The sequence below is a fragment of the Bubalus bubalis genome, chromosome 8 (genome assembly GCF_019923935.1).
Source record: "Bubalus bubalis isolate 160015118507 breed Murrah chromosome 8, NDDB_SH_1, whole genome shotgun sequence".
Lineage (NCBI taxonomy): Eukaryota > Metazoa > Chordata > Mammalia > Artiodactyla > Bovidae > Bubalus > Bubalus bubalis.
The window spans coordinates 76,012,495-76,037,852 of record NC_059164.1 but is presented as its reverse complement, the minus strand read 5'-3'; the positions used below and the strand labels follow the sequence as shown (position 1 = coordinate 76,037,852).

General features: G+C 47.6%; 1 protein-coding gene across 1 annotated transcript; it reads left to right on the top strand.

The window, feature by feature from the left end:
* The first annotated feature begins 2,065 nt into the window (after positions 1-2,065).
* Positions 2,066-25,029, top strand: RAMP3 (receptor activity modifying protein 3). The gene is made up of 3 exons (XM_006051282.3): positions 2,066-2,237; positions 19,996-20,128; positions 23,842-25,029. The coding sequence occupies exons 1-3, from the start codon at positions 2,174-2,176 to the stop codon at positions 24,095-24,097; spliced, it is 453 nt and encodes a 150-aa protein (XP_006051344.3). The 5' UTR covers positions 2,066-2,173; the 3' UTR covers positions 24,098-25,029.
* Positions 25,030-25,358: the final 329 nt, after the last annotated feature.

The window sequence follows — 25,358 nt, the reverse complement described above, 5'->3', positions numbered from 1 at the left end:
ACTTCCTCTAGTGGGGACAATGGGACGGTCTGTGGGCCTTGGGAGTTTGCCGTGGGGCACAGGGGAGCTCCATGGGAGTGGAGTGCGGGGACCTGAGTCTGCAGGATGGGGGAGGGAAGGGCATCCCAGACCGGGAAGCAGCTTCATCTGGGGCCCTGCCTCCCAGGATGCTGGGCAAGTTAGTACTGGTCAGCAAGTCACAGCCCCAGGCTGGAATGGGCTTCAGGGTACTGTCTGGTCTGCCCCCCATCTGATGACCTGTCCCCGCCTGCTAGCTGTGTGCTAGTTGCCTGCGGGGTCTGGCCTAGCCTCTCCCGGGGTGTGGTGTTGCCCTCAGTGAGTCTGCAGTCTCCAGGGGACACTGGCGGACACTGGGACTGTGCTGTTGGCTCGTCTCCCTTGGTGCAGGGCATCTGAGAAGCGGTGGCTGGCAGGAAGCACTGAGCTGAGGGGTAGCCCCTACATCTGCGCCCCCCACCACCTTGGGCAGAAGGCAAGCAGGAAGGGTGGTCAATTTTAATTAGCTTTAAGTCTCCCTTGAAATAATTCTGGTTCTAATCAGAAAAAGAACAGAAAACTTTGGTCCCTTATTAAGGGGGCTGAAGAGTTGACTCATTGGAAAAGACCCTGATGCTGGGCGGGATTGGGGGCAGGAGGAGAAGGGGACGACAGAGGATGAGATGGCTGGATGGCATCACCAACTCGATGGACGTGAGTCTGAGTGAACTCCAGGAGTTGGTGATGGACAGGGAGGCCTGGTGTGCTGCGATTCATGGGGTCGCAAAGAGTCGGACACGACTGAGCGACTGAACTGAACTGAACTGAACTGATAATGCAGGAAAGGTCAGTTTGGCTCCTCTATTTTAGATGCCTACACTAGAATTCTCCAGCACCATCTGTCTTTGGGGCAGGCCCATTACCTTCCTCTTACCGCTCAGAGGGCAGAGGTCTTGTCCAGGTGGGGAGCCCACTTGCTCCATTCCTCTGATGTGGAAAGGCCCAGGCTGAGAGTAATGAATCCCTAGGCCTTCCTAGTGCTGCTTTCCTGAGCCCTGAGATGAGGCACGGCTGGTGGGGGGTGGTGGACTATGGGCCTCAAAGGGCAGGGGTTCTTCATCAGTGACAATGTGACTGGGCGTCCGTGGGGCCAGGGTCTGTGCTAGGGGCTGAGGGGGACAGAGGTGACCAAACCAAGGGAGGTTATCTGTGGTTGAAGTACCCTGAGGCCCTTTCTCCTTTCCCTGGGAGCCCATAACACTTCACGAAGTCAGGCCCTGAGGGGTACCCAGTCACTCTCTTGGCCCTCATTTTGTCCCCTGAGGCCTCCAGAGGGCACAGGGTACGGACCGGGGCCTGAGGACTCAGTTCTAGCCATGGGCGGTGGGGTGTGTGTGTGTCAGTGTAGGTGTGTGCATGCCCCACCCTCTCTGGTCCAGAGGGGTGCAAAGGTTCTTGGCAGAGGGAAGACCCCAGGAAGGTATCCTAGGGCTTGAGGCCCCTAAGTACTTGGGGTTCTACCCAGAAGTCCCCACTTCTCACCCCCTCACAGAGATGCCTCCACTCACACCCAGCTTTCTCCCGAGGGGGTTGCCCCCTGCACCCACTTGCTCCCTCCCCGGTCTCCCATGGCACCGAACCACACAGCTATCTTTCTCCAGACACCTTCCCTGGCTTCTTTGTGGTCTGGGTTGAGGGTGGGTGCACCTGCTGGGTGCCCCCCACTCCCGGCCAGGCTCCCACCCGCCCCCAAGCCTGCTCCTCAGCCCAGCTGGACACCAGGTCTTCTAGGACCGCACCCTTAGGGCAGAAGGAAGGGGACATGTGCTGGGGAGGGGATGCGTCCTGGGGGAAGGACCGGTCAGTGAGGGGAGGCACGTCCTGGGGGGTAGGACGCGTCCTTGGCGGGGCTCGTCATAGGGATGGGAGGGTCCTGAGGGGCAGCACGTCCTGGGAGAGCGCGACCTGCTGGAGGGCACCTGTTGCGGGGAGGGAGGCGCATCCCAGAGGGCGGAGAGCACAGCCTAGGGGCAGGCACCTCCTGGGGGCGGGCTCTTTGCGGCCCCTCCCCGGCCTGGGCTCCGTCCCCGGGCGCCCCCAGCGGGGACGCATCTGCACCGCGCGCCGCAGCTGGACTGTGCGTCACAGCTGGACCGCGCGCGACAGCTGGCCAGCCATGGGGACAAGAGCGCTGCGGCACCCCTACTTTTTTCCACTGCTGCTGCTGCTGCTGCTCTGCGGTAAGGGAACGCTGGGTCTGGCGCCGGGGCGCCCCGACCTCCTCGGGGGTCGTGGGATCCGCGCGGTCTTTGGCATCCTGCCTCTGCACCTGGCTGCTCCTCCTCCTCAGCACCGACCTGGGCCAGCCCGGCGCGCCGGGCTCTGGAGGCGCGGTCCCCAGGATGCTCCAGCTGATGGTGACGGGCCGGGCTTGGAAGGAAGGTGAAGGGTCTCCTGCAGGCTGTGCTTCGGCAGCGGGCTCGGCCAGAGCCCGCTCCTCCCTGCTGCGATGTCTCCAGCCTCGCTGTTCTGGGGCTGGGGACTGGCGGGCGTGTCCATCTCCCTCCTCCCTGTGAGGCAGTGTGCTCCACGTCCGGGGCTCCTGCGTGCACAGCAGGCGCAGGGGTGTGGATGAGAGGAAACCAGAAGTGGGAGTGCTAGATCTTCCCTGCTATGTCTGTCCTCCGAGGACAGTGTTTCAGTGTGAGTGTGTATGCCTGTATCTGGAGCAACTGGCTGGAAGGGACAGAGGGCGGCTTTCTGAGGTTTCCCCTCCCAGATCCCTTCTCCAGCGAGAAAACACGGGGCTCCTGGGAAGACACATTGCTCACAAACTGGGAATGGATTGAATGAAATGCTTGTTTTGAAAAACCCTTCTAAGGAAATCATCCAAGAACCAGTGATAGGGTATCCGTGTTTGGGGAGGGCTTCCGTGGGAGAGCCTTCCTGAGCCTGGCCAGCTCTGAGAGGGGGAAGCCTTGGCCTGGGGGTCCACAGTCCCCTGGGTCCTTTGGGATGCTCCCATGTTCTCACTGGCCTCAGTTTCCCTGACTGTAAGATGTAAAATTGGGCTTGTTTGCATTGCCACTGTCAGCTTTGATGACCTGGAATTTGGAAAACGCTGCTTAGGCCCATTGGCATCTTGAACTCCAGGTTATCTTTCCACCGGTGATGTCTGGGGTGGATAAAGTATGACTTCATTTAATGTTCAGGGGTTAGAGCCCTAGGGTTAGCTGGGTTTTTGTGTTAGAGGAAAGAGTGATTGATGGCTTCCAGAAGTCAGGAGATCAGGAGCACACTGATACAGGATTTCAGCAAGCTTCAAATGCAAAGCCCTTGGATGAAGATTTTTTTTTTTTTTAATTTTTTAATTGGAAGATAGTTATTTAAAATGTGTTGGTTTCTGCCATACAACAATGTGAATCCATCATAATTACATATATATCCCCTCCCTCTCCCCACTCCCATGCCACCCCTCTAGGTCATCACAGGGCACCAGGCTGGGCTCCCTCTGTTACACAGCAGCTTTCCACTCATTATCTGTTTACACATGGTAGTGTATATATGTCAGCGCTGCTTTCTCAATTAGTCCTACCCTCTTCGTCCCCTGCTGTGTACACAAGTCCGTTCTCTATGTCTGGATGGAGATTTTGGTTCTTGTAATGGGAGAAGACTCTGATTCATTATGATGGAAACTGAGGCTCTCCTCGCCCACCTACAGCCTGGAATTGAGAAGAACCAAAGGCAAGCCCTGCGGAGAAACCTTCCATGTTAATAGCCTTGGGCTCATGTTGATGTGGTTCTGGGAGCCACTTCATCTTGTCTCATTGGACCCGGTGTCCCTCGCCCACGGAACCTGGGCTCAGGCTCCCCAGCCAGGGTCAGGGTCCAGGTCAGCTCCTCAGCAGACGCAGTCCAGTGCTGGCCTCATCAGAGTGAGGACCTCAGGAACTGACTCCTGACTGAGTCAAGGAGATGCACAGAGAGGCAGACCTGCTCATGGGCTCACACTGCTTTGTCATACATGGGATGGGTGCCATATCAGCCCTGGAGGCAGCTGCATCTTGAAGGAGGGTGCCAGGGCTGCTCTGGATGCTGACACCCCACTATCCCTGAGCTGTCTCTGGGTGGTACAAAGTGGGTACAGGAAGCTGGGCTAGCAAGGGGGCTGTTCCTAGTGATCATCAGGTTCCATTGAGGACAGGCTCTGAAGGACCCATCAAGGAAGGTGCTTTGAGAATTACAAACCCTAATTCAGAAGCAGGTGCTGCTGTGCAGGGCCCTGGGGTCGTGAGGTCCAGCAAAAGTCCACTCAGCTAGGGCTCTGCCTCTGTGCCTGTTACTGACTGGGGCTGAAACTGCACTCAGGTTTGACTGCTCAATGCTCAAAAATCAGTCTTCAAGACACAAGGGTTAGTGGGGGAAAAAATGCTTTATTCAGGAAGCCAGCAACCTAGGAAGATGGCAGACCACCCAAATCAACTCCAAGTTGCCAACCAGAGGGCAAGAGCTTTTACAATTTTTTTAGAATAATTTTATGTTTTTTAAATGTGGTCCATTTTAAAAGTCTTCATTGAATTTGTTGACTAACCTAGATAGCATATTAAAAAACAGAAACATTACTTTGTCAACAAAGGTCCATCTAGTCAAAGCTATGGTTTTTCAGTAGTCTTGTATGCATGTGAGAGTTGGACCATAAAGAAAGCTGAGTGCAGAAGAACTGAGACTTTTGAACTGTGGTGTTGGAGAAGACTCTTGAGAGCCCCTTGGACTGCAAGGAGATCCAACCAGTCAGTCCTAAAGGAAATCAGTCCTGAATATTCATTGGAAGGACTGATGTTGAAGCTGAAGCTCCAGTACTTTGGCCACCTGATGTGAAGAGCTGACTTATTAGAAAAGACCCTGATGATGGGAAAGATTGAAGGCAGGCAGAGAAAGGGACAACAGAGGATGAGATGGTTGGATGGCATCACCAACTCTATGGACATGAGTTTGAGCAAACTCTGGGAGTTGGTGATGGACAGGGAAGCCTGGCATGCTGCAGTCCATGGGGTCCCAAAGAGTTGGATACAACTGAGTGACTGAACTGAACTGATTGAATTTGTTGCAATATTGATTCTGTTTTACATTTTGGTTGTTTGGCCTCAAGGCATGTGGGATCTTAGCTCCCTGACCAGGGACCCAACCTGTATCCCCTATCCTGGAAGGCAAGGTCTTAACCACTGGACTGCCAGGAAAGTCCCAGGGCAAGAGCTTTTAAGGGAAAGCTTCAGGGATGTGCAGGTGGGGGCTATGTGCAGAACAGCACTGCTCAAATTGGAGCAGCTTGTATTATGGCTGCAGTTTGATCATCAGGCAGTTAGCTCTTTCTCCCTGGTGGTTTTAGATTCTGTAAGACAACTCAGGAATAGGTATTGGACGGTGTTATCTAGTTCTTCAGGGAGGAGCTACAAATTCTGAGACTGCTGTAGGCCTAACTGCTACTTTTGTCACTCCATGTCTACAACCTTTCAGTCATTAATTCCTTTAAAAATATTTATTTCTTTTATTTATTTATTCAGCTGTGCTGGGTCTTAGTTGCAGCATGCAGTCTTTTAGTTGTGGCATGTGAACGTTAGTTGCGACTTGTGGGATCCATTCCCCGACAAGGGATGGAACCCAGGTCCCTTGCATTGGGAGCATGGAGTCTTAGCCACTGGACCACCAGGGAAGTCCTACAGTGTGTGTTAAATAGGTCACAAACAAGCTCTTTTAAATTAGCATAAAATTTGAGTTAAATCATATAAATCAGAATAACTTCCACATACCTCAATATGTGAAAATTTCTTCTATCGTTTTCCCCTTTTGAAGGCAAGTCTTTCAGTAGAAAGCATTGATGATAAAAATATTTGTCCCTTGATCATGTTTGCTGCTTGCCCTGGGTCTATCCTCTGCCTTGGTGCTAGTCCTACTTTTCACTTATATGAAAAGTAGTTATTTTTTCATATGAATGAAAATTTCTTTTCGTTTTTTTTTTTTTCATTTATATGAAAAGCCTAGTTATCCATGTTGGAGGAAAACTAATCAGACATAACAAAGGACTACAAAGGTATGTTGACAGTGGGACCTTTTATAGGTTATGTGTGTGTGTTAAGTTGCCTCAGTCATGTCTGACTCTTTGCAACCCTATGGACTGTTGCCTGCCAGGCTCTCTGTCCATGGGATTCTCCAGGCAAGAATACTAGAGTGGGTTGCTGTGTTCTACCCAAGGGGATCTTCCCACCCAGGGATTGAACCCATGTCTTTTATATCTTCTCCATTGACAGACTGTTCTTTGCCACGAGTGCCACTTGGGAAGCCCTTTATAGGTTACGCATCTTATCAGCTATATCCAATTGTCACACAAATGCTGTACATGCACTTCAGGCAGTAGACTTAAAGCAAGCGGTGATACATGTCATGAGTAGTTATACTCTGACAACTTCACTAGGTCAAGTTTTCATTTAATGGTCTCCATGAAGTTTAATAAACCAAATAATCTTGATTAGTTTAATATTTCTTTCAGAGATGCTTCAGGGGCCATTTGGAGAACTCAGTTAGCTAGAGAAGGAAACCTAAAATCTCTTATCAAAAACAGCTCAATATTCCAGGAAACATTGCTCTTTTAACAGAGTGAGAAAACCAAACTCCAGTCTTGTATTAGTTTACTTTTGATAATAAAATTCATTTATTTTATTAACTTCAATCTAATCTTATTCAATCCTGACCATGCATAAAACTTTTCTTAAGATTCCTTTTACATAAACCTCACAACTTCTGTATTCACGTAAGTCTGTCCCTTATCCTTTCCCCATCTAGAAACGATGAGCTCTAGGGCAAAATTGTTTTTCTTTTTTCTTTAACAAAACTATCTCCATTCTTTTTTTTTTTTTTTAAATTATTTATTTAGCTGTGCCAGGTCTTAGTTGCGACACACGATCTTTGATCTTTGATCTTCGTCAGGCTTGCAAACTCTTAGTTGTGGCATGAGGGCTCTTTGTTCCAGCCTGCATATGCTTAGTTGCAGCATATGGGATTTAGTTTCTTGACCAGGGTTTGAACCTTGGCCCCCTGCATTGGGAGTGCAGAGTCTTAGCCACTGGCTACCTAACTTCAGTGTTCTTGCCTGAAGAATTCCATGGACGGAGGAGCCTGGCAGGCTACAGTCTATGGGGTTGCACAGAATCGGACACAACTGATTATTACTTCTAGTAGTTTTAATTACATATTTATTATAATTTTCATCCTTAAAAACCCTAATCTCTAGCAAAAAACAAAAGGCAAGTAATTGAACTGTTTGTTATACTAACATTTTCTAATTGACAAACTTATAAACATGTTCTATAACCTCTAAAAACATACATTTTTATAGCATAATTTCTCTCTTTAAAGTGATACAAACATCTTTAGTTTTTTCTCTCCTAAGAAGACAAAAGATTGCTAGACTTGTATAACAATCAATGTTTCAGTATTTTATCTTAAAAAAAGACCTAGACCTTCAATGAATTTTTCTCATTTAACTTAATTTAGCCAAACTTTTAAGTTTCAAGTTACTGAGAATCTAAAAAAATTAAAACATAATCATTTCTAAAGAGTTCATCTAAAAACTTCTATATCATTTTTCTGTATTTTACTACTTATGACAATATCATCATGGCAAATCAGTTTTTTGTTGATAATTTTTTCAATAGATATAACATGAATTTACTGACTTTCAGTAAACCTTTGTACAAGAGAAGTATCATATGTAGTACTGGTGACTCTGAAGACGTATCTGTATTAATTAACAAATCTTAATACTGGATAGTAATTCAATACTTAATATTCTGCAGAGCACATGAACCTGAAATTCATTTTGGTTTAGTTCAGTTCAGTTCAGTCACTCAGTCGTGTCCAACTCTTTGTGATCCCATGAATCGCAGCACGCCAGGCCTCCCTGTCCATCACCAACTCCCGGAGTTCACTCAGACTCACGTCCATCGAGTCAGTGATGCCATCCAGCCATCTCATCCTCTGTCGTCCCCTTCTCCTCCTGCCCCCAATCCCTCCCAGCATCAGAGTCTTTTCCAATGAGTCAACTCTTCACATGAGGTGGCCAAAGTACTGGAGTTTCAGCTTTAGCATCATTCCTTCCAAAGAAATCCCAGGGCTGATCTCCTTCAGAATGGACTGGTTGGATCTCCTTGCATTTTGGTTAGTTTTTTGTTGTATTTACAAATGTTTGATTTGTAAGTGCTCACTTTTCTTTAGGACAGTTAAATAGAGATCATAGATTAATTTTGGTAATTTATAGATTAATTTTGGTAATATTATCCAAAGATAAGACACAATTATGATGTGGCTTCCTGGTGGCTCAGACAGTAAGGAGTCTGCCTGAAGTGCAGGAGACCTGGGTTCAATCCCTGGATTGGGAAGATCCCCTGGAGAAGAGAATGGCAACCCACTCCAGTATTCTTGTCTGGAGAATTTCATGGACAGAGGAGCCTGGCAGGCCATGGCTCGCCAGTCCATGGGGTCCTAAACTTACTTGCATTTAAAAAACCTTCCCCTGCCCCCCACCTTTTTTTTTTTCCTTTTGGCTTGAAGTTCTACTAATTAACCCAAGGCCTACTGGCTCAGTTTCATGCCTTGCTCTTGACCAAACCGTTGGGTTTGGATATTACTCCTGGGGTGCCTCTCTCTTTGCAGCAGTTGATCCCCATGATCATAAAACATTTAGTGGCACTTAGTCTCAGCTTTTCCCACTCTAGCAACCTAGAAAGGGCTGTTGTGACTGCCAGTTGGGCTTTTCTGGTGACTTAGCAGTAAAGAATCCGCCTGCAATGCAGAAGATACAGGACACTTGAGTTCGATCTCTGGGTTGGGAAGATCCCCTTGGAGGAGGGCATGGCAACCCACTCCAGTATCTTGCCTGGGAAATCCCATGGACAGAGGAGCCCGGAGGGCTGCAGTCCATGGGATCCCAGAGAGTCAGACACGACTTAAGCAACTGAGCACACACGCATGCATGTGACTGTCAGTTGGATTCAGTCAGTTCAGGCCCCGTAACCCTGTGTGGGGACCTAGGAGTGTGGAGTGAAGGATTGCATGTATGGGAAGCTCCTGCCAGTGCCTGGCACCATTCTGTGAACACTTGAGTTTGCTAGCATCTGTGGCTCCCAGGGGCCCACTTATAGCACCACCACACAGAGTGCCTGTGCCAGTGTGTCTGTGTATAAGTACAGTGCTGTCACTTTTTGTCACTGGTGGGAGTAATGTCCTGCCGTCGAGCCGTCTCCTGTCACGTTGGATTCTGTGCACTTGAGTGGGTCCAGGTGCAGTGCTGGATATCAGGTACCCCAGGGATTGCAAGGAGGTGCTTGGCTCAGAGGTGCCTTGGAGGTCCTCTGACGTCACTATATGGAAATTGAGGTCCAGGATGGGGAGGAACTTGCCAGACCACAAGGGCTGAGGGCAGAACCTTCCAGACCACAGTGTCCCAGAGCCATACTGGCCATGGCCCGTCACTGCTGAGCCCACTGAGGCCACGGTCTGCTTGCTGCTTGTTTGCACTGGAGGAGAATGAGAACTCCTGTTTTTCATTTCCAAATGACTGGCCATGACAGCCTTTTCTCTCGAAAATGCATCTGTTTGGCTGTTTATCATTTCCCAGAGTCTGAAAGTCCTCTAGACAAAAGAAACACAGTCCTGCCTTTTTTTTGTTTCCCTGATGGAACCACTGAAATGGTTTTCTATTCCAAGTTAATTCCTGAGACCTTTATTAATGCAGCTGGTAGCCTGAGTGGGTGGCAGCCATCTACCTTCCTGGTGTTGTCAGGAATCTGCATCTTTACCTCTCTTTTTTTTGTTGTTTTTCTTTTTAATTTATTGTTTTACTGAAGGATAATTGCTTTATAGAATTTTGTTGTTTTCTGTCAAACATGAATCAGCCATAGGTATACATATATCCTCTCCCTTTTGAACCTCCCTCCCATCTCCCTTCCCATCCCACTGCTCTAGGTTGATACGGAGCCCCTGTTTGAGTTTCCTGAGACACACAGCAAATTCCCGTTGGCTATCTATTTTACATATGGTAATGTAAGTTTCCATGTTACCCTTTCCATACATCTCACCCTCTCCTCCCCTCTCCCCATGCCCATAAGTCTATTCTCTATGTCTGTTTCTCCACTGCTGCCCTGTAAATAAGTTCTTCAGTACCATTCTTCTAGATTCCGTATATGTGTGTTAGAATATGATATTTATCTTTCTCTTTCTGACTCACTTCACTCTGTATAATAGGTTCTAGGTTCATCCACCGCATCAGAACTGACTAAAATGCGTTCTTTTTTATGGCTGAGTAATATTCCGTTGTGTATATGTACCACAACTTCTTTATCCACTCATCTGTTGATGGACATCTAGGTTGCTTCCATGTTCTAGCTATTGTAAATAGTGCTGCAGTGAACAATGGGATACATGTGCCTTTTTCAATTTTGGTTTCCTCAGGGTATATGTCTAGGAGTGGGATTGCTGGGTCATATGGTAATTTTATTCCTAGTTTTTTTAAGGACTCTCCATACCGTCTTCCATAGTGGCTGTATCAATTTACATTCCACCAACAGTGCAAGAGTATTCCCTTTTCTCCACACCCTCTCCAGCATTTATTGTTTGTAGACTTTTTGATGAGGGCCATTCTGCCTGGTGTGAGGTGATTGTAGTTTTGATTTGCATTTCTCTAATAATGAGCGATGTTGACCATCTTTTCATGTGTTTGTTAGCCATCTGTATGTCTTCTTTGGAGAAATGTCTGTTTAGGTCTTTTTCCCACTTTTTGATTGGGTTTTTTGTTTTTCTGGCATTGAGTTGTATGAGCTGCTTGTATATTTTGGAAATTAATCCTTTGTCAATTGTTTCATTTGCTATTATTTTCTCCCATTCTTAAGGTTGTCTTTTCACCTTGCTTATAGTTTCCTTTGCTGTGCAAAAGCTTTTAAGTTTAATCAGGTCCCACTTGTTTGCTTTTGTTTTTATTTCCATTACTCTAGGAGGTGGGTCATAGAGGATCTTGCTTTGATTTATGTCATCAAGTGCTCTGCCTATGTTTTCCTCTAAGAGTTTTATAGATTCTGCTCTTACATTTAAGTCTTTAATCCATTTTGAGTTTATCTTTGTGTGTAGTGTTAGGAAGTGTTCTAATTTCATTCTTTTACATGTAGCTGTCCAGTTTTCCCAGCACCATTTATTGAAGAGGCTGTCTTTCCCCCATTGTATATTCTTGCCTCCTTTGTCAAAAATAAGGTACCCATAGGTACATGGGTTTATCTCTGGGCTTTCTATCTTGTTCCATTGATCTGTATTTCTGTTTTTGTGCCAGTACCATACTGTCTTGATGATTGTAGCTTTGTAGTATAAATTGAAGTCAGGAAGTTTGATTCCTCCAGCTCCATTCTTCTTTCTCAAGACTGCTTTGGCTATTTGGGATCTTTTGTGTTTCCATGTGAATTGTGAAATTTTTGTTCTATTTCTGTGAAAAATGCCATTGGTAATTTGATAAGGATTGCATTGAATCTGGTAGATTGCATTTGGTAGTATATTCATTTTCACAATATTGATTATTCCTACCCAGGAACATGGAATATCTCTCCATCTGTTTATGTCATCTTTGATTTCTTTCATTAGTGTCATAATTTTCTGTGTACAGTTCTTTTGTCTCCTTAGGTAAGTTTATTCCTAGATATTTAATTCTTTTTGTTGCAGTGGTGAATGGGATTGATTCCTTAATTTCTCTTTCTGATTTTTCATTATTAGTATATAGAAATGCAAGTGATTTCTGTGTATTGATTTTGTATCCTGTAACTTTGCTAAATTCACTGATTAGCTCTAGTAATTTTATGATACTGTCTTTAGGGTTTTCTATGTACAGTATCATGTCATCTGCAAACAGTGAGAGCTTTACTTCTTCTTTTCCAATCTAGATTCCTTCTATTTCTCTTTCTTCTCTGATTGCTATAGCTAGGATTTCCAGAACTATGTTGAATAATAGTGGTGAAAGTGGACAACCTTGTCTTGTTCCTGATCTTAGGGGAATGTTTCAGTTTTTCACCATTGAGAATGTTTGCTATAGGCTTATCATATATGGCCTTTACTATGTTGAGGTAGGTTCCTTCTATGGCCATTTTTTGAAGAGTTTTAATCATAAATGGGTGCTGAATTTTGTCAAAGGCTTTTTCTGCATCTATTGAGATTATCATATGATTTTTATCTTTCAGTTTGTTAATATGGTGTATCACATTGATTGATTTTCATATATTAAAGAATCCTTGCATTCCTGGAATAAACCCAACTTGATCATGGTGTATGAGCTTTTTTATGTGTTGCTAAATTCTGTTGCTAAAATTTTGTTGAGGATTTTTGCATCTAAATTCATCAGTGATATTGGCCTGTAGTTTTCTTTTTTTATGTTGTCTTTGTCTGGTTTTGGTATCAGGGTGATGGTGGCCTCATAGAATGAGTTTGGAAGTGTTCCTTCCTCTGCAATTTTTTGAAAGAGTTTTATAGGGATAGGCATTAGCTCTTCTCTAAATGTTTGATAGAATTATCCTGTGAAGCCATATGGTCCTGGGCTTTTGTTTTTTGGGAGATTTTTGATCACAGCTTCAATTTCAGTGGTTGTAATTGGGTTGTTCATAATTTATATTTCTTCCTGGTTCAGTCTTGGAAGATTGAACTTTTCTAAGAATCTGTTTATTTCTTCCAGGTTATCCATTTTATTGTCATATAGTTGTTCATAATAGTCTCTTATAATCCTTTGTATTTCTGCATTGTCTGTTGTAACCTCTCCTTTTTCATTTCTAATTTTGTTGATTTGATTCTTCTCTCTTTTTTTCTTGATGGGTCTGGCTAAAGGTTTGTCAATTTTGTTTATCTTCTCAAAGAGCCAGGTTTTAGTTTTATTAATCTTTGCTATTGTTTCTTTCATTTCTTTTTCATTTATTTCTGCTCGGATCTTTATGACTTCTTTCCTTCTACTAAGTTTGGGTTTTTTTTGTTCTTTTTCCAATTGTTTTAGGTGTAAAGTTAGGTTGTCTAGTCGATGTTTTTCGTGTTTCTTGAGGTAGGATTGTATTGCTATAAACTTCACTCTTAGAACTGCTTTTGCTGCATCCCATAGGTTTTGAGTTGTCATGTTTTAATTGTAATTTATTTCTAGTGATTTTTTAATTTATATTTTGATTTCTTCAGTAACCTGTTGGTTATTTAGAAATGTGTTGTTTAATCTCCATGTGTTTGTGTTTCTTACAGTTTTTTTCCTTGTAATTGATATCTAGTCTCATAGCATTGTGGTCAGAGAAGATGCTTGATATGATTTCAATTTTCTTAAATTTACTGAGGTTTGATTTGTGACCCAAGATGTGATCTATCCTGAAGAATGTTCCACGTGCACTTGAGAAGAAGGTGTATTCTTCTGCATTTGGATGGAATGTCCTGAAGATATCAATAAGATCCATCTCATCTAATGCATCATTTAAGACTTGTGTTTCCTTGTTAATTTTCTGTTTTGATGATTTGTGCATTGGTGTGAGTGGGGGTGTTAAAGTCTCCTACTATTATTGTGTTACTGTCAATTTCTCCTTTTATGCCTGTTGGTGTTTGTCTTATTGAGGTGCTCCTATGTTGGGTGCATAGATATTTATAATTGTTATGTCTTCGTCTTGGATTGATCCCTTGATCATTATGTAGTGTCCTTCCTTATCTCTCATAATATTCTTTATTTTAAGGTCTATTTTGTCCGATATAAGGATCACTATTCCAGCTTTATTTTGCTTCCCATTTTCATGGAATATATTTTCCCATCCTTTCACTTTCAGTCTATATGTGTCTTTAGGTCTGAAGTGGGTTTCTTGTAGACATCATATATATGGGTCTTGTTTTTGCTTACATTCAGCCAGTCTGTGCCTTTTGGTTGGAGCATTTAATCCATTTACATTTAAAGTAATTATTGATATATATCTTCCTATCACCATTTTCTTAATTGTTTGGGATTGATTTTGTAGATCTTTTTTCTTCTCTTGTATTTCTTGACTATATAAGTCCCTTTAACATTTGCTGTAAAGCTAGTTTGGTGGTACTGAATTCTCTTCACTTTTGCTTGTCTGAAAAGCTTTTATTTCTCCATCAATTTTAAATGAGATCCTTGCCAGGTACAGTAATCTTGGTTGTAGATTTTTCCCTTTCAGTACTTTAAATATACCCTTCTGGCTTGGAGAGTTTCTGCTGAAAGATCAGCTGTTAAGAATATGGGATTTCCCTTGTCTGTTACTTGTTGCTTCTTCCTTGCTGCTTTTAATATTCTTTCTTTGTGTTTAGTCTTTGTTATCTTGATTAATATGTGTCTTGGCATGTTTCTCCTTGGGTTTATCCTGTATGGGACTCTTTGTGCCTCTTGGACTTGATTGACTATTTCCTTTTCCATGTTGGGGAAATTTCCAACTATAATCTCTTCAAAAAATTTCTCATACCCTTTCTTTTTCTCTTCTTCTTCTGGGACCCCTATAATTCAAATGTTGGTGCTTTTGATATTGTCTCAGTTGTCTTTGAGACTAGCCTCAGTTCTTTTCATTCTTTTTACTTTATTCTGCTCTTCAGAAGTTATTTACACCATTTTATCTTCCAGCTCTCTGATTCGTTCTTCTGCTTCAGATATTCTGCTATTAATTCCTTCTAGAGTATTTCTAATTTCAGTAATTGTGTTGTTTGTCTCTGTGTGTTTATTCCTTAATTCTTCTAGGTCTTTGTTAATTGATTCTTGCATTTTCTCCATTTTGTTTTCAAGGTTTTTGATCATCTTTACTATCATTATTCTGAATTCTTTTTCAGGGAGTTTGCCTATTTCCTCATTTATTTGGACTTCAGTGTTTCTAGTTTGTTCCTTCATTTGTATAGTATTTATCTGCCTTTTCATTTTTTTTTTAAATATTGTGTTTGAGATCTCCTTTTCCCAGGCTTCAAGGTTAAATTCTTTTTTCCTTTTGGTTTCTGCCCTCCCAAGTTTGGTCCAGTGGTTTGTGTGAGCTTGTATAAGGTGAGATTTGTGCTGAGTTTTTGTTTGTTTGTTTGTTTGTTTTTTCTCTGATGGGCAAGGCTGAGTGAAGTGGTGATCCTGTCTGCTGATGACTGGGTTTGTATTTTTGCTTTGTTTGTTTAGATGAGGCATCCTGCACTGGGTGCTACTGGTGGTTGGGTGATGTGGGTCTTATATTCAAGTGGTTTCCTTTGTGTGAGTTCTCACTATTTGATACTTCCTAGGGTTAGTTCTCTGGTAGTCTATAGTCTTGGAGTCAGTGCTCCCACTCCAAAGGCTCAGGACTTGATCTCTAAAATTCAATGAAGAAACAGCATGAACTTTCCAAAACCATCTATTTTCTTTTCTTTGAAATGGCAGTCAATTCTGGCATTTAAAGACTTTCCAAGTGTTTCATTCAGGGACTTGTAAATCTCACTTATCTTCTCACAGGCAAACCTCAAGCTCACCAAAGAGGAAAGTTTTACTTCCAAGTCCCAGTCTTGGTACCACTGAGCCCAGCCCCACATCCCTCTTGTCTCCTTGGTGTTGGACTTTAGATAGATACCTCACCACCTCCCATTCCGGTACCAGAAACTTTACCTCAGTCTTATAATGCTGGATGGATTGTTGGGTTTTGCTGGGAGTTCCTTAAGCCTGTGCGTCAGAAATGGTGCTCTACTTAACTGTCCCTCCATCCCCTCATGGAGGTCACTTGACAGGTGTCCCATGGTGCCTGTCCTGTGCATCCTCATAGCACACTGCCCACTCCCGCCATGGGCAGGAGAAGTTATCCCAGGAAACTCGCCTCAGGATGTCACGTGGTCCTTGATGGCACATCCTCAGCCTGCTCTGGCCAGGCCCCTGCCATGTTGGTGTGTGGCGATCCTGGGACATATGGAGATTCTGGTCTATGAGGAATCAGGAAGGGAGAGGAGGAAGGAGTTCCAAGAGGGAGGATGTGCAGGGGGAAGGAGGAGAATGAGATGGAGGAGGAGGAAGCACTGAACTGGGTCTCAGTGATTTGACAGGTGGTGGCTGGGTTAGGTTGAGGATGTCCAGATCATCCAGGTCCATGGATCCAGGTCCAGTTGGGTTTTGATGGTGGTCCAGGGGGTCTAGATGGCCTGGTCTAGTTGGGCTGCACCTGGGAGGAGTGGCAGTACCAGTAGGGGCAAACCACAGTATGAGACCTGCCTGGCTCGTGCCCATGGGTGGAGGGTGGCACTCAGGGGACCCATGTAGGATACCCTGCAGAGACTGTCAGCAAGACTCAGGAATGGGCACATGGCTGGATGTGTAGGACATTCAGTGGACTGAAGCCTGTGTTGGGCTATCAATGAGCTGCAAGGAAAAAATGCCTGTGCAACAGGGCGGCTGGTGGGGGTGGGAGGCGAGGCGGTGTGGGAAATGGAGCACAAGTGGCCTTCTCAGCTGCCTCCACACAGCCCGAGAGCCTGTGCCTCCCAGAGTCACTAACTCCAGGCCTGCACAGCCTGGAGCCAGGGCTGCACAGCCTGGAGCCAGGGCTGCATGTGGGTTTGGCCCCCCACCCTGTTACTGAGCAAGTGGTCACAGCGACTCTGTCTTGTTGGGCTGTTGCGGGGCTCAGCAAGTTGGACCACACTTAGGACAGGGCACTCAGTGGACATTGGTCAGTACTGAAGCTGAGGGAAGCCTGGCAAGGGGCAGCCAGGCCAGTGTTCATTTCCAGAAGGGGAAACTGAGGCTCAGAGAGTAGAGTGAGTGCATCTGGGCTGGGAATAGAGTCATGGTGAACATGAGGGGCTTTTCGACCACCTCTGACTCCTCAGTTCTCCCATTGTCTGTCTCTTAACTCTGCAGAGTGTGGGCAGGGCCTCTCAGCACCTGGAACTTGTCAGAGATTAGCATCTTGGTGCTGGAGGCCTACTGGCTCAGAATCTTCATTGCACAAGATCTCCATGCCTGTATGCATGTAATTGTGAGCTTTCCCTACTTGTTTGCAGCTCTGGCAGTACACTGGACTCACGCAGGGGTGGGTTTTTTTTTTGTTTTTTTTTTTAATAAATATGAATGTTTGGTCCCAATCTCAGAGTCACCCTTGCCATGGGCCAGGGCTGTGGCCTCAGGGAGTGTGGATGTACAGCCAAGTCAGACATCTTTGTTCCACCTCATGTGATCATCCTGAGAGACTCAGTGCTGAGAGGGGCTGGGAGGGAGGCCCCTAGCCCCAGAAATCTCCAGGTGGGCTCGGGTATGGTGGTCTGTACCAGCCTCAGAGGGGAATGGCTTTGTTCTGCCTTCAGAAGAATTGTATTACAATAGATTGCTTCCATCAAGGACTTCAGAATTGAGAGCTGTGTTAAAATAGAACTGGATCGATAGGCTGGGAGCACATAATCCAGACCTGCTGCAGCCTGTGAAGGGGGCTAGGTGGCTGGGGGTCCAGGCAGAGTGGTGTGTGGGTGGGGCAGTTGTGGCCAGATGGAGACAAGTTGAAAGAGATGCATGATTATTAACTAGTGAAAACACCCAGAATCAGTACCACTCTGTTTTATAGAGGAGGAGACACAGGCCCAGCAAGGTGAAGGGTCTGTCCAGAGTCACACAGCAAACCAGTGACTCCAAGGGGGTGGGGCTGGGCATCTGGTGGTTGTGGTTAACTTCAGAAGGGTACCCTCTTCCTGCAGAGATGGCAAGGCTCCTCTTTGAGGGGTGTCAGCTTCCGGCTTGGCTGCTGCCTGCCTGGGACCCCACGATGTGAAGGTTCTGAGGCTCAGGGTGGGTTCAGTGGGGGAGTGTGGAGTTTGAAAACCCACCTCTGCCTTCTGTTAGGCTTTAGATAAACTGGGAAGGCCTGCACACCTGCACTAGTCTGCCTTTGGGTCCAGCCTCCAACATCACTTCTTCCCCTTTCACCCAACTACTGTTAATGAATTGAGTCTTTAATTATTATGGAAAGACTCATCTCTGGTGATACTCTTGGCTCTGAAATATACTTTGTCCAGTATTAATGTAGCCACTCCACCTTTCTTTTGATTAGTGGTAGCATGGCATATCAGAGAAGGCGATGGCACCCCACTCCAGTACTCTTGCCTGGAAAAATCCCATGGTTGGAGGAGCCTGGTGGGCTGCAGTTCATGGGGTCGTGAAGAGTCGGACACGACTGAGCGAATTCACTTTCACTTTTCACTTTCACACATTGGAGAAGGAAATGGCAACCCACTCCAGTGTTCTTGCCTGGAGAATCCCAGGGACGGGGGAGCCTGGTGGGCTGCCATCTATGGGGTTGCACAGAGTCAGACACGACTGAAGCGACTTAGCAGCAGCAGCAGCAGCAGCATGGCATATTGTTCCCCACCTTTTACTCTGAATCTATTTGAGTCATTTTAAGGTAGGGTACGTATAAATAGCCTGTGATTGGATTTTTGATTTTGCCTTTTGATTTCATCTAATAATCCTTGTTTCATTTTTTGAATTTTGGCTATGCCCTGTGGCATGCGGCATGTGGATCTTAGCTCCCCGACTAGGGGTCAAACCTGCACCCCCTGGAGTCGAAGCTTGGAGTCTTAACCACTGGACCACCAAGAAAGTCCTAACAATTTTTATTTATCTGTTGAGGTGCTAAGACCATTTACTTTCAATATGATAATTTATTGATATGGTTAGTTTTAAATCTACCATGGTACCATCAGTTCATGCCCCCCACTTCTCTCTTTTTCTGCCTTTTTTTAGACTTTGTATTTTTTTTTCCACTTTTTTATTTCTCCTTCTTCTTCCCCTTCACTAACTGGCAGTAATTATTATTGATTACTTTAGTGGTTGCTTTAGGATTTGTAGTATCTTTAACTTATCACAGTCTAAGTGATATTATATCAATTCATGTATAGAATAAGAACCTTCCAAACCTTTCATTCCTTCCCCTACCCGCCACTGCCCACCTTGGCTGTGCCACATGACTTGTGGGATCTTAGTTCCCCAACCAGGGATTGAACCCAGGTCCTGGCAGGGAAAGCACTGGGTCCTAACCATTGGACCACCAGGGAATTCCCCTTTTTCTTATTTTTAAATGAGTCATTGCTCTTGTTTAATAGCCATAAGAGTTCTTTATATATTTTAGACACAAACCCTGTATCAGAGATATGATTTTCATATATTTGCTTTCATTCTGTGGGATGTCTTCACTTTTTCGATGGTATCTTTTGAAGCACAAAAGTCTAAAAATTTGATATAGTTCAATTTCTATATTTTTCTTTTGTTTGTATTTTTAGTGCCATATGAGAAGACTTCATCTTATACAAGGACACAGTGACTTTCTCCTATATATTTATTCTATTTAAATATTTTATTTATTTATTTTTGGCTATGTTGGGTCTTTGTTGCTTCATGCAGGCTTTCTCTAGTTGCAGAGAGCAATGAGAGCTACTCTCTAGTTGCAACATGCAGGCTTCTCATTGCAGTGGCTTCTCTTGTTGCAGACCATGGGCTCTAGGTGCTTGGGCTTCAGTAGTTGTGGTGTATGGACTTATTTGCCCCCATGACATGTGGATCTTCCCAGACCAGAGATTGAACCCATGTCCCCAGCATTGGCAGGTAGATTCTTAACCACTGGACCACCAGGGAAGTCCTCTCCTATATTTTATCCCACTGGAACCCATCTTCCCTCAGCCTCTCCACTCCCAAGACCCCCATCTCTCTGCATGCTGCCCTCCCTTGCCTGCTTCTTTCCATGCCTCACTAGAGGACTTCTTTCTATGACCCCTCTGGGTCCTGTCTTGGTGACACCTCAATGTGGGTTCCTATTTCTGCACTGGCTTCAACCTTCTTGAGTTACATGGAGGCCAAGGTGATGGAAGAAGACTCCAGGGGGTAGACCTTGAGGGGCATCAGCACGAACCTTCAAGGGTCATGACAGTAGCTAGCCTTCCTAGTGATGCTCACAACTCTCTCTTCTCTAGGGGAGTCTCCCCCGGTGGGTGGCTGCAATGAGAAGCGTATGTTGGCCATGCTGCCCCGCTGTGGCAAGACCTTCGCCGAAAAGATGAAGAAGGTAGAGGTCTGGAAGTGGTGCAACCTCTCGGAGTTCATCGTGTGAGTGTCCCTGCCCATGCCCTGCCCTTGCCCTGCCCACAGCGCCTGTGCTCCTCAAGTTCTGAGGTTCATTCCAAGCCTCCCAGCCCCTCACTCCCCTCACTGACCACACTGGCTGCTCCAAATTGAACACTCCAGGTTGTGCATCCCCCACTTTTCTGAGTGCGGTCATTTCTCTGGGAACCACCGACACCCACTCCCCTTCCTGAATGTGGTTGGTGCCCTGCCCTGGGGCGCCTGCCTCTCTTCACGGGCCATGCTGGGTGGAGTTGTCATTTTGGGTTTTCTTCACAGCACCAGCCAGGGCTGGGTCGGTAGTCAGGACCATTGGACCACAGAGAAACTGAGTCCCACTGGTTTCTACCTGGTGTGGTGGGGGCCCCACCACAGAGGGCCCCACTTTCTAGAAGCTTCTGAGATATTTTTCATCTCCTGTGATCACACCCAGCATCAAGTGTCTAGGGACACCTTTCACCTCCTCGGAAATCACTGATGGCCTGTGCCTAGCTTCCCTCACTTCCCACTTAGAAGTCTCTGTCTGGCACAGCGCTGGTGGCTGCTGCGTTCAGCCTGTCCTGTGGGCCATGCCTGCCTGGGACCCCTGGATTTCTAGCATTTGCATCAGCCCTTTCCACCCCAAGACCCTGGCTCCTGTGCTGTCTGTTCCCAGTGGTTGTTCTATGGGCTTCCATGGCCATCTCCCTAGGGGACAGTGGCTCCTTGTGGGCACATCCACAGCCCCCTCATGGACTCCACACATAGCTGTTCACTGAACCAAATGGAACACAATTTCTGTGTCTGCTGGGAAAGGGGAGGGGAGTGTTCAGGAAGGGCCTTGGCCAGGCTTATTATTGTCCTTGGAACCTGAACGCCAAGCCCAGAGTGGACACACAGGGGTGGAGGTTTAGGGAGGAGGTGTGAGTTTCCTGTCCTGGGCTTCTGTCACCTGCTAAAGCCTCAGTGAGATTAAACAGACATCCAGCCCCAGGGCCAGAGGACAGTAGAGGGGTCAGCCAGGAGGGGGTCTTGGAGGATAGAGAGGCTGATGTCTACTGGACTAGGGAAAAGTTTGCTGGCAGAAGAGGGAATCTGCCAGGGGCAGTTTGCCTGCCTTCTGGGTTCCACATCCCAACTTTCCCCTCTGGACCATGGCTGTGTTTTTGCTCATTGTGAGAGCACCCCCAGGGGCTGGAGGGAGGGTGCTCTGGGAGACAGACTGAAGGGAGGGCATGGAAAGGCCCTGGGGTGACCAGAGTAGCTTGGGAAGAACAGAGCTTGTCGTGACCCTGGTTCCATGATGTCACACAAATGGCAGCTTCCTTGGGAAGAACACCGTGATTTTGTCTCCAGTTTGAACGCAGGCTGATGAGTTAACAGCACCTGGGACTGTGTGTGGAAAGGTGTGCATCCCTGCGTCATCTGCCTCCCCAGCCCTGGGAACGGTGGGGTGCTGGGCTGTGAGGGTTGACGTCTGCAACTGTTGCCTCGTGCCTGAGCGCCTGACCTTTGCTGTCTTTTATTGTAACAACATTTTCTGTCACAATAAGGAGTCAGTTCCCAGTGATCTTGAGAAGGAGCAAGCGTGGGCAGTCTGCCCAAACCCTAGCCTTTGGGACTCACCTGTGACCTCACTGAGAACCTCCTATGTGCCAGGCACTTACCAGAAGTGTATTCACAGCACTTAATTTGGTCTTTTCACCAAGGTGGGGGCTTTCACCTAATAAGGTCCACTACCTTATTGGCTGAGAATTATGAACCCCATTTACAGCTGGAGAAACTGAGGCTCATGGAGGCTAAGCAATGTGGGCAAAGTCAGGAAGATGGTCAGCCAAGCTGAGATTGGAAGATATCGGTTCCACATCCTGAGCCCTAAGCTGCTATCTTGTGCTGTTTTCTGTGCATGGGGGTCACATGGGCCTCAAATCACCCTCCGCCTCCTGCTCCTTGTACCTCAAAGTTGCACTGAGCTCTGGGGCAGGTGGGGGCTCTGCAGGGTGTCGGGTTAGAAGCTCTAGGGTGGCAGGCCACTGATAGGGCCCAGTGGGAGGGGTGGGTCTTGGGGGTGATGGTTTGCCTGAGGACCTGGTTAGTGAGGCGACCCAGAGCCTGGACCCATCCCAAGGACCACATCAGGGCTCTGCACATGGATTCCAGGCTGTAGCCTTTGTTTCCTGCTCTCTTGCCTCGTGTGGCTCTTCCTTGCCTGTGTTACCTGAGGGATGTGGGCGGATGTGTGCCTGACCAACCAGCCAAATGTTTGGGCTGGGAAACCGGTTGCCCCAGGGCCACCAGGAGGAGTGGCAAAGGGTCTGGCTGAATGGATCTGCTGCCCTGTTTCCCACTGCCTTTCCAGGCAGAGATAAGGTTGTGTACAGGAAGCTCCTGCAGGAAGCGGATCCTTCCTGTTGCTCAGGCCACCCTTCCTGGGTCAGTACCGGAAGGAGCAGGGTGGTTGCAAAGCCTCGTTCCCACGGGGAGCTGAGGCAGGAACCCCTTCCTGCCCCAAGCCTGTCCTGAGTGAAGCACTTTGCCAGGTGGGCAGTGGTCGGAGCTGGCACACTGAGGCAGATATTCAACCAGCCCTCTGACCACAGCATCTTGAACAATGGCTCCAGTCTAGGTCAGCAGCCCCAGAGGCCAGTAATCCTCGGTCAGTGGGCTTTTGGGTTGAATTCTGGGGACTGCTAGTGGTTACACTTGGTTGGCCACAGGGACCATCAGGAGCCTGGCTGTTTGATGGATGTGGCTCCTCATTCGTGGCTTGCTAAGTGCCTTTCCAGGTTTGGTCAACACAGACAGGAAGACCCTGGGCAGAGGGGGTCCCATGTCCTGTCAGGTGGGGGCTGAAGAAGGTAACTTCGGAGAGGAAGACAGGTTGGGGCTGGGCTCACAGGTGGGATGCCTCCCCCACCTCCCTGCACCACCCAGTCAATGCTGCCTTCAGGTAAATGAAGGCAGGCTAACTTGACTGGTAGGCAGCCGGCCCTTGGCCTCAGGGAGATTTCTTCCCCTGCTGCTGCTAAGTCACTTCAGTCATGTCCGACTCTGTGCGACCCCATAGACAGCAGCCCACCAGGCTCCCCCGTCCCTGGGATTCTCCAGGCAAGAACACTGGAGTGGGTTGCCATTTCCTTCTCCAATGCATGAAAGTGAAAAGTGAAAGTGAAGTCGCTCAGTCATGTCCGACTTTTAGCGACCCCATGGGAGGCCTATATAGTGGTCCTAGGTGAGAAGGGCCTTGAAGGTCAAGGGGCTGTGACCTTTGGCCTTGGAGAAAGAGCCCAGCCTCAGAGTGTCCTCTGGGAAGACCTGGGGGTGCTGGCACCCTGGGGGCTGAGTCCAGACCTGGGGTGTTGGGAGCTCCTTTCCTTGTAGGGAGGAGGTGACAGTGTGGATGACCACGATGAGGGCAGGGATGATGTACGAGATGCAGATGGGGGCATGTGGTATATTTTGGGGAGTTCATGGCCTCAGAGTTTCCTGCAGGGTATGGGGCCACCATGCAAAAGAACCTCAGGGCAAGGACACCAGGGGGATGGATACTGCCAGACCAGCAGGCCCAAGAGAGATTGTAGCATGAGGCCACTCTTCCCATGTGGCCTGGGGCCATGCTGAGAACCGGTGGCCACACAGCACTGCCCCCCACTTTCCTGTAAGTCAGGGCCAAAGTTAGAAGGGGGAGAGCTGAATGGTCAAACTCTCTGCTTTCATAGGTACTACGAGAGCTTCACCAACTGCACGGAGGTGGAGACCAACGTGGTGGGTTGCTACTGGCCCAACCCCTTGGCTGAGAGCTTCATCGCCAGCGTCCATAGGCAGTTCTTCCAAAACTGCTCGGTGGACAGGCAAGACTGGGAGGACCCCCCAGACGAAATTCTTATCCCGCTGATCACCGTGCCTGTCCTGCTGACCATCGCCATGACTGGTGTGGTGGTGTGGCGCAGCAAACACACCGAACAGGTGTTGTGAGGGCCTGGTGAGCCCGAGGGGCCATGCCTGGAGAGATGGAAGAAAGTTCTGCAGGGCTGATTGAGCTGGTGCTTCAGCTGCCCCTGAACCTTGCCCCGGTGGTCTTGGGCTGGTGATAGAGAAAACGTGCTGTGGCTGGAGCTTGTGTGCTGGGCACAGATCACCGCTGCTTCACCTGCGCTGTCCCAGGCTGGGCTGGGGCCTCTGGTGTTCCCAGTACCAAGTCCCTTAGGGTCCTGCCCTGGCCTGACCTTGACCCTGCTTCCCAACTGACTCTACCCCTGACCCCACCCCTGGTCCTGGCCCCACCTCGTACTCTGACTCCACCCCCAGCCTTGGTCCCACCTCCTATTCTGATTTCACCTCCTACTCTGACCCCACCTCCTATTCTGACTCCACCTCTCACTCTGACTCCACCCCAGCCCTGACCCCACCTTCTACTCTGATACCACCCCCAGCCTTGGCCCTACCACAGTGTCTCTGCTCTGAAAAGGTGTGCCTATTCCCACCCGACTCCAGTACTCTTGCCTGGAAAATTCCATCGATGGAGGAGCCTGGTAGGCTTCAGTCCAGGCGGTCGCAAAGAGTCGGACACGACTGAGCGACTTCACTTTCTTTCATTCCCACCTGTCTGGGTGTGGGGCAGTAAAGAGTGTGGGAGGGGGCTTTTGTGGGTCCTCGCTTTGCAGGCCTTGGGTCCTCTTGATGGGGAGCCCACTTAGAGAGAATCTGGAAGACAGAATTGAACTGGGAGCTCCAAGGAGCCACAGGATAGCTTGCGACGTCCGGTCTGTGGCCGCAGCTGGTGTGGGCCTCCTTGGTAATGGGCCCCTCTGTGAGCAAGGCCTCGGAGTAGGGGCCTTGTGCGCTCTACTGGCTGAGCTCTGTCTGCTGTGCCTTTGCTTTCTGTGAGTAAAGAGACATGCTACTTCTGGGGTTTCCAGTTTTATTTCAGGGAATTCACAGAGACTCTGTCCGGCCTCTTAGAACTGGCAAGTCCCCCAGGCTCATTTTACAGATGGAGTGATTGAGGCTCCAGGAGGTCAGAGGTCAGAGCAGCAAAGAGAGCCTCAAACCAGGGGAGTGTGGGCAGGTGGGAGGGATCTGCTATCCAGCTCTCAGAGGTTTTGTGCTTCCCACTGACTCCCTGCGCTTTGAGGATGGAGGGGAGACTTAATCTTTCCGGCATTTCGAGGTTGCATCGGGCTTGCCAGGACCCCCGCCTGGTCCTGGGGACCTGGGAGCAGCTGGTGGAGGCGCT

Excerpts from the sequence above, each read along its gene's own strand:
- RAMP3 (XM_006051282.3), top strand. The coding sequence starts at position 2,174 with ATGGGGACAAGAGCGCTGCGGCACCCCTACTTTTTTCCACTGCTGCTG. Across the intron at positions 2,238-19,995 it reads GCTGCTGCTGCTGCTCTGCG|GGGAGTCTCCCCCGGTGGGT; the intron begins GTAAGGGAACGC and ends TCTCTTCTCTAG. Across the intron at positions 20,129-23,841 it reads AACCTCTCGGAGTTCATCGT|GTACTACGAGAGCTTCACCA; the intron begins GTGAGTGTCCCT and ends CTGCTTTCATAG.